General features: G+C 41.1%; 1 protein-coding gene across 1 annotated transcript in view; it reads right to left on the reverse strand.

Annotated features, from left to right (window-relative positions):
* The window catches only part of NRDE2 (NRDE-2, necessary for RNA interference, domain containing), a 30775-nt gene extending 21574 nt beyond the window's left edge, over positions 1 to 9201 (reverse strand). The window contains exons 1-4 of the mRNA XM_063117956.1: positions 9028 to 9201; positions 7286 to 7394; positions 5082 to 5285; positions 2571 to 2717 (exon numbers count right to left, since the gene is read on the reverse strand). Of these exons, the coding sequence (XP_062974026.1) occupies positions 2571 to 2717; positions 5082 to 5285; positions 7286 to 7394; positions 9028 to 9106 (539 nt within the window). The 5' untranslated portion in view covers positions 9107 to 9201. The remainder of the gene's footprint in view (positions 1 to 2570; positions 2718 to 5081; positions 5286 to 7285; positions 7395 to 9027) is intronic.
* Between the last annotated feature and the right edge of the window lie 306 nt (positions 9202 to 9507).

Below are 9507 nucleotides of genomic sequence, written 5' to 3' on the forward strand. Positions count from 1 at the left end.
GGAGGGACTATGGAAACAAAGAGTGTTGAGAAGTTTATCAGTAAGAATAAAGGAGATTTATTTTAAAATTTTATGGAGGTGGTACCTAACCCCGGTTAGATTGAATAAGATAAGTGATCAACATTCAGCAAATTGTTGGAGAGGTTGTGGGGAAAAAGGAACGTATTTACATATGTGGTGGCAATGCAAATATGTACAAAGATTATGGAAGATGGTGTTCTCAGAAATTGAAGAAATAGTGGGAATGAAAATAGAACAAACACCAAAAATAGCATTGCTGTCACTATTTGAAGATATAAAGTGTGGAAAAGGAACTATAGAGCTGATATCGAGTTTGTTGGTTGCAGCACGACTGATGGTAGCTAGGAACTGGTAGATTCAAGGGGAATACTCTATTGAGGAATGGTATAAAGAAGTATGGGACATAGCCATTAATGATAAACTGATATGTAATATTAAGTGGAGAAAAGGCGTAACTAAAATAAATGAGTTCGAAGGAATCTGGAAACAGTTCCTAGTGTTTGTGTTTACTAAGGGAAGTGGGAAACCACCAGCAGAAGAAACGACTAGATTTTGGACTCAAGAATGATCCCGAGGTGGGGGGTGCACTTTTATGTTAAGAACGAAGATGTTGTAGTATGATAAGGTATATGTAATAGTTTTTGATATTTGTACTCAACAATTATTCAATATGTATGTAGCAGATGTTTGAAGTTTTTTTTCCTATTGTGTTTGTTTTAGTTATATTTTGGAATGTTTTTTTTATGTTTATATAGTGTTGAAAATGAATAATAAAAAAAAAAGATCCTCAACCAAAAAATATTATAAATGGGCACTACAGCAACCTATAGGTTGATCGGACTTGCCAATGACCTGGTTCACACATAATGACAACCCATGGTTGTCGGGGATGTGCAGAAGGCGAGTGGTCGCGAGGCAGCGCACTTGTTCCCAAGCAACCCCAACGACCCATGGATTGTTGTGCAAACCAGGCCATTGAGTAGGGTTGCCAAGTTGGAGACCCACCATTTCTACCATTAAGACTCCAGCTGTATCAGGAGCAAGGTTAGCTGGAGCTTCTGCCACTCAACCCTCCCATTCTCTTGTTATGCACCCTGTTCTTCTGCCTGCTGTAACAAGCAGGACTCCAGCTATGCTGCACAGCAGACTTGGGAGGGGACAGACCTCAAGCCCAGGGTAGAAATAGGTTGGAGAAGCTGCAGTTTCCTAGCCTTCTCATGCATCAGGGGATTTCCAGGTACAGAGCAGCTCTCAGGGCAACAACGCAACCGAGAAAGCACATGTCAAGAAATACTTTTGTAAGCCGCCGTGAGAGCCTTTTTTGGATGAATGGCGGCATAAAAATCCTTAAACAAATAAATAAATAAATATCTGCAATTATGAATGGTATCTGACTAACTCCTGTAGACTGGGGCTAGGAAGGTAGGCCAAGTTAAGTTCACTGAACTCCATGAACTTCATGTTGCTAGTATCATCAGGTGCAGTTACATCAACGTGTTGACTCTGCAATGGCAGGAACTTCAGGAATTAAAATGGGACTCAGGTGGTGAATATTGAATACAGCTCATTGGGTGCAATTAGAACATTTTGGAGCAAATTTCCTTCCACATGACTGCTGGATTCAGAGCATCATTGTAGCACACATTACAAGTTATGAGAGATTCTCAGGAGATCATGTTATGTGCAAGGGAAATGGCCTATTAAAAACCACTTTTCTTTTAATGGCCAAAAACTACAAACGATCAGCAGTTTTATCTTGGGTTTTTCCATTTTGAAGTTGACGACAACGGCAACGTAACAAAATAATTTCTTCTCTGTAATAATAAGTACAAAGACACCAAAATATATCATGAATATAAACCAAGCTCCCAAATCCCTTTCTTTGCACTCATGTGTCTAGATCACAAAGCCACTAGTTCTATAGCAAAGGTAAAGCATGTCTGTGCAGCATAAAATGGCAAGAGCGTGTTGCTTCAGAAGGGTCTTAGGATGCAGAGCACAATTGGTCCTGCTGGGAGCAGACAGAAGATGGAGGAGAGAGAAGTAACACCAATGGCAGGAAGAAGGAAAAAGGAGAATGGGTCTCTGGTGCTGGAGGCAGAAATGCTTTTATCAGATTAAACACTTCTGCCTCCAGCACCAGGGTCTCCTTTTGAATTCTTCCTGCTGTCAGCACAAGTAATCTGTGAGTAGATGGCTGGATTTATAGATGTGAGGCCTACAGGAGGCTCCCCTACAAGGTAATGGCTGTGGGCACACATCCAGCCAATGGTCAGACAAGAAACAGGAAGGAAAACGATTGAGCCCTATGAGGATCATGCGCATGCAGCTACACACACAGGAAGACGGATCATGTTCAAAGCTTTTCCCGTGCCACATATGCAAACACTTGTTACCATCAGTTGTGTGGTTTTATGATTTTAAACCACCCTGAGGGCACTTGCCAGTTGGACGATATAAAATCTAATAAATCATCATCACCCCCATCTATCTATACATTCAACAAAACCCTTCCCACTATCAAATTTCAACTCTGTAATTCCCATTACCTTGCAATGTTCCCTCGATAGAGTGACTTGTATTGCCAGTTTGCAGGGTCTGGTTTCTTATCCGCTCTGAATACTTCTGCTGTCAAACCCTGAACTTCATCAAGCCAAATAGAGTGATAGCTCACACTTGAGGGCCCGTCCTCCAAACTGCAAAATTAATAAATAAATAGTGGGCAAGAAGAAATAAGAAATAAAGTTCAACATTACTTCAAACAAAAGATTAAAATGTTCAGTACTCATAACTAATGCTAAACCATCCGGAATTTAATTATGCTGCAGCCAAAACAAGCATTTAAAAGCCAGGATGGTGGAAGGGAATGAAAAATGGACCCCTCATCCACATTTCCAAAGCCAGCTTTAGAAATCTTGGCTAATGCTTTGCTTAGCTTTAGGGAACAGTCTGGCAGGACCATAGTTCAGTGGTAAGCACCTGCTTTGCATGCAAAGCACAATGTTTAAAAATGGGCCAAGATGTTTCCTTTCTTAAACTGATGACTTATTCTTTTGGAATTAGTTGGCATTGCATTGCCTTGCTGCATACTTACCTTTCTTGAGTTGTTATTTTAATAGTTAGTTGTACCATGGCTTACTATTTTAAGGCCCTATGTGCTATTATTATGACTTATTGTTTATAGAGAGTCATCCCTGTGCATGCAATTTACTGTGCCAAACTTAAGAGAGAGGGAGAGTTGAATCAAAGGATTCTAAAAACAGTGAGAATCTACTGTTAAAGAAAGGGGAAGAATCTACTGTTAAAGAAAGGGGGGAACTCTTCAGATTGGCAGGCACAGTAGGTAAGATTTACTAGCATCAATTCAGCAGTTCAAAAGGAACTTTTTAAAAATTTGCATTCTGTTAAAAAAAAAAGACATCTAGTTTCAGAAGGAAGACCTATGCTATAGCAGCTTTTTGGTGTTAATTTAGCAGTAAATCAGTCATAGAAGGGTGTCTGTAGGAATCCAGGAGATTTTTAAACAAAATATTCCCAAATGGTCCTATAACCTATTGTATAGATAGAAATGTTAGATGTTTGGCTAAAAGGAAGCCAAATCTTTTTGGACGTCAATACAAATGATTTTCCTGGACCTTATTTCCATGTATGCAGACAGTGGGTTGTCAGTCATGGAAGATGAAGAGCACAGCATCTTAACAAATATCGAAAGTCAGGATTGATAATTGAAATTATTAATTCCCAGCTAAATAAAATTAAAAGGTTAAGATAACTGATATTATATTGTCTTTTGAAGGCATTCTTCCTGCTGTCCTGACTCTCAATTGATTATTCTCAACAGTTCAATCACTTTTTGCATCCAATACACACATCTATATTTCTGGCTTACAAAATAGGTTAGTGGCAAGGAATGCCATTAACTTAGAAACAAAACAAAACCCAACTTTGTCTCAGCATTCCAAATATCTCAGGTACCTAAGGCAGAGTTTGTCACTCCAAACTTTCAAATGGCAGTGAGAGTGGGGATTTTTTTTTGCCCAGTGGCTCAAAGGTAGATATACAATCATCTCATATAACAATACCCCATTCTGGAGGCTAATTGAATAAGGTTCACACGGTATATAACAATCATAATAAAGTACAATTGCTAAGGAAAACTCAGGAGGTGCTAACAGCACAGCAAAAATCTATGGCCAAGTATGAATCAATTTTGGCAGTTTAGAGACTGGCTGTCACTTATGCATCTGTTGTACTAAGCATTAACAATAAAACACCCAGTTATTCTAACTGGATGTCATTATGGCTTGTTCTACTCACACAAGTCTGAAGTCTGTGTATAATCACATATTATGAACATGTATCATGTTTATAGATTGAAAAGAAAAAATCAGGCAACACATTTTGAGCTGGTTAAGAGATTATCTCATCATCTCCGGACATCAAGGTGATTGCGCTGACTGTATTCAAACCTACTATCGTCTTCTTCTCCCATCCCACTATTTCCAGTCTAAGCAAAGCATTCAGTGCAATAACAACATATAAAAGAGACCTCTTCTCTATTGACAATAAACAGAGATGCAAGAGGAGACTTTTATTTAGACAAGTGAACATACAAGTTTCTAAGCCCCAAAGCCACATATCAACAACTTTCTTTGCCAAAGAGCTTCAACTGCTACCCTTGTTTGTACCATTTCTCTCCCATCCCACCGCTGCGGCTTTTTCCTCTCTTCTAGTCTCAGGGTACATTTGTGATATCCTACAAATTACAGTTCTGCTGCCTCTTTCTCCCTTCAGGATCCCTGGAAGACAATATGTCACTGGAAGAAAGGAGAGCAGGCATGAACCAGTCTTTATGTGTCCCTAGGCAACAACAATGTTTCTCATCGACTCGAAGCACAATCTTATACATGATTACTCAGAAGCATGTCTCACTGCATTCACTATTGCAGCTTTATTCTCATGACTGAAATGCCTTGGTGAACAGTGTTGTTCAGAAATAGTGAGAAATGTAGAGAGGATCAGGGCCAATGTAAATTCAGAAATAAAGTGTACTTACGTACTTCAGTTCTGCTCCTCCTTTTCCATGATTTCTATGATCCTTTACATCCTCAGAATCTGATTCACTGGTGCTTTGATCCCTTCTACTTCTCTTCTTTACTTTTTCGTGGGCCCGCTGCTTTTTCTTTTTCTTTCTTTTCTTAGCTGATTTTTGAAAACTTTCACTGGCTTCACTTTCTCCTGGTGGCTCTACGCTGGCGGCCGTTCTGCTTATAAATGGGCAAAAGCTAAGAACAACATCCACACTGTCGGTAATATCCACAGTCCAATTTTTAAAGCTTTGGGAAAACAGGAGGGGAACTGATAGGGAGTGCTAGAAAATGGCTTTTAAAAGATGGATGAAATTTGTGTGTAAACTAACATGAGGGAAGAAATCTTAACTAAACTGCTAATTATTCCAAAGCATTTTAGTTCGAGTTGCCCAAACACATAACACATTATACAAAAACAAAGGGAAAAAGGCAAGTTTAGTTCACAGTTGTGATGCTAAGGGCTGGGCTACACATGATGTTTTTTCTTGCAAAGAGACTAACACAGCAGATGAACTGTACAATCCCAATCACAGCTTGCAAATATTCCCCTGATCACTGTGGCACTTTTTCCACCCACTCTGATCATGGGACTATTGATTTATTTATTACATTTTTATACCGCCCAATAGCCGAAGCTCTCTGGGCGGTTCACTAGCCGCCTGCTGGAACCATAAGAACATAAGAAGAGCCCTGCTGGATCAGACCAAGGGTCCATCTAGTCCAACACTCTGTTCACACAGTGGCCAACCAGCCATCGGCGAGGAATTAACAAGTAGGACATGGTGCAACAGCACCCTCCCACCCATGTTCCCCAGCAACTGGTGCACACAGGCTTACTGCCTCGAATACTGGAGATAGCACACAAACATCAGGGCTAGTAGCCATTGATAGCCTTCGCCTCCAGAAATTTATCCAACCCCCTTTTAAAGCCATCCAAATTGGTGGCCATCACTACATCTTGTGAAAGTGAGTTCCATAATTTAACTATGCGCTGTGTGAAGAAGTGCTTCCTTTTATTTGTCCTGAATCTCCCAACCATGATCACACGGACGGCATGCTACACAGCTGAATGTCTTTCTGAGGGTGTGGGTGGGTGTGCCTTCTTAAAGGCAGAACAAAACTTCTTTGCAAATTAGCCCCAGATTTCAGGAGGCATTAGCAAACAGGCATACAGCACAATCCTATGTCTGTATATTCAGAAATAAGACCCACTGAGTTTAATGGGTCTTACTGCAATTTCAGCCTCCCACTGCTACTTCTTGTTTCTCCACAACACACTCAAATCATGAAGAATCACAGAATTGCCTGCCTCTGTATTTGGCCCAAAGTTTTCACATCTTCTAAGATTCATCAAGGACATATTTCTCTGAAGAATTTCTGATACATTCAGAGGGATATTACATCAATGAAAGCATAGTATCTTGGTGTGTGTCTATATGTGTGTGTGACGGGGTGTGTGTACATATGTACATATTAAGTTTTTTCCTGGATCCCTTTCTTAATGCAGCCTCGTGCAGATACCCAGAGCAGTACTTGGGACTTACTTCTTAGAATTGCAACCTTCGTCAACTTGGCTTGCTTCAAGCAGGTACCATTTTAACAATGATGAGTGGTCATCAAAATACTATCAAATATTAATGCATTGCTCTCTAGTAGGGAGCTCAAAATAAACCTTGCATCAAGTAACTAACAGACCAATTCTAGACAGAGTAAAACATGAATAAGCCTGTCTCAGACTTAGGCACAGCTGCATATAACATCAAGTTGTATGTTTAGATCCATGAACAAGAATCTTATTATTTACAGAAATTAGCAATAAACACACATTTATAAAGGTAAATTTCCTTTATGGCAGAAAGATGACTCTCTAAATGACTTCTTACAAAAAAAAGGCAAAATAATCCATCAACCTTGTAAGGCCCTCAAGAATGTTCAGCAACTAATGAAAAGTGTCTATAAAGTTCTCTCTTCACTGAAGAATCAGAACTTGCTGTATCTATAAAAGGGGGGGGGACTTTAAATAAAGACCTTGGTAGTTTAATGAATATAAACACAAGGTCTTGCTACAATTTTATAAGCAACCACACTTGATCTGGAAGTCTGGGCACACACTTCTGCTTGTCTCCGAGTACATTATAAGAGGCAGTGCTGAAAGATGCCAAAGAAAACACTACCTTTGGAATGGGGCTTTCTCCAAGACCGGGTCTGTGACCTCTAAAGCATGCTGGTGAAGTCTCAGTGCATCTTCATTGCTGAAACTTGGGTTGGTCAGCCAATTCAATTCTGCAGTTACAAAAGAAAGACAGATCAATTTCTTTTTTAAATCCCCACTGCGCTTTTTTTAAAGCTGCAGATTAATCTTGCCAAGAGACAACACAGCTTGCAACAAATGTGATTAGGACATCAATAATAATCGCGTATTATAGTTCTTGAAAGTTTCATGAAGCCAAGACACAGGCTTTCACACGCTGACCTGAGTTAATTTGCACCAGAAAATGTGTACTTGAAAATTTGGGTCATTTGCACTAGAAAATGTCTTGATGCCCTAGAGCATGGGTGGGCAACCCATGGCCTTCAGTGGTTTTGGCCTACAGCTCCCATCATCCCTTACCATTGGCCTTGCTGGCTAGTGCTGATGGATGCCATAGGCCAAAACATTTGAAGGATGCACCCCTGCCCTAGAGAGATCTAATTTAGAAACCCTGTTCAGAAGACACTAAGCCATGATGGTTAAGCATTTTGAGCTAAACATTATGGCTTAGCATGTTGTGTGAACCATTCCTAACCATGGTGGCTACGTAACCACAGTCTAAACATGTTCACTAACCACTTGCTGCAAAAGCTTAACAGCCTAACCATGGCTTATTGTGTTGTTTGAACAGGACCAGTATATTTATTGTACTGGTATTTAGTAAACAAAGATTTTAAAAAGTATGCAATGTTAATTTTTTTGCATCAACACACCACAAATATTAGAGGTAGCAAAGAGTGGCATAGGCTAATAGTGCATTCCCATGCATGTTTAGACAGAAAGAAGTCCTACAACTCCCAGCATGCCCCAGCTAGCCAGGCTGGGGCATGCTGGGAGTTGTAGGACTTTTTTCTGTCTAAACATGCATAAGATTGTGACCAAAGGTATTTTAATGCTTAATTCCCAAACCTATTATTGCATGAATTCTATCAAGGGATTTCCACTACTTTAGAAGTGTCAATGAGTTCTGTTTGTTTGCCAAGTCCAGGCATATATTTTTTTCTAAAATCCCCTTATCTTTAAAAATTTAAATAAACTTTACAGACCAATTCTAAGTGTGAGCACTCAGAAATAAGTCAAACATGCCTGTCTACATTCCTGACCTCAACACATTTCTGTCCGTTCAGCCAGCTTTGCCTGCCACCTTGTTGAGGTTCAGAATCTTTTTTGTGTTTTTAAAGTCTGCATAATCCGAAGATGCTGGACTAGACGAATGTTCGATCTGATACAGCATCAACAACGCTCCTTTTAGGAGAAGCAGCAGCACTCCCTCTGCACAGAGAACGGAGCAGGAGAAAAAGGAGACCCCTTTAAAGAGTGATACTGCGATATGGGGTGTCGCCCTGCCCCCGCTGTCCACTTTTATAACCCCCAAACCCCAGTGCCCCCATGGGTGCTCAGCATCAAAACAAAGCAGTTGGACAGGAACATTTACAACGAACATTTTTGTTTGCTTGTTTGTTTACAGATACAACGGTTTATTTTAAACGCCTACACCTCATAGAAGAGGAAGGGCGCGCCTCTACAGAAGGCACTTTGAAAACAGGTGCCCGAAAGGAAAGCAGGGAGCTGGGTTCAAGGAGGACGGACCTCAAAATTCAATAACAAACCTTGAGGACTAGCCCCGTGGGGCAGACAAGAATGGGGAACCAGAGAGCTCATTACCTCTTTTGCAGCCCTCACTCTCGCTCGCTGGCGTCTCCCCGGGTTTCGCAGCGCTTGCAAAGGCAGGGAAAAGAGCCATCGCTTCAAATCATGGAAGTCTCCAGAGCCGCCACTTCCTTGACCCCCTACCAAAGGAACCGCGTTCACCGAGACAAGATGGCGCTACCGTCTCTCCGAGGCATGCTGGGAAATGTAGTTTCGCCTGGCTAGCGTCCCAAAATGGCGTAGGCTCCAGACGCCAGGGAGAAGAGGCCACACACCTGGAGCCCTCCAAGATGTATTGGACTACAGCTCCCAGCATTCCTGACCACTCCCCATGTTGTTTGGGGGGTGCTGGGAGCTGTAGTCCAACACAACTTGACGGCAACGCGTTGGGGAAGCAACCTTCCCCAACCTGGTGCGTTCCAGATGTTTGGACAACTTCCCATCAGCCCTAGCCAGCATGGCCAATGGTCAGGAATGCTGGGATTTGTAGTCCAA

Source organism: Elgaria multicarinata, chromosome 2 (genome assembly GCF_023053635.1).
Source record: "Elgaria multicarinata webbii isolate HBS135686 ecotype San Diego chromosome 2, rElgMul1.1.pri, whole genome shotgun sequence".
Classification (NCBI taxonomy): domain Eukaryota; kingdom Metazoa; phylum Chordata; class Lepidosauria; order Squamata; family Anguidae; genus Elgaria; species Elgaria multicarinata.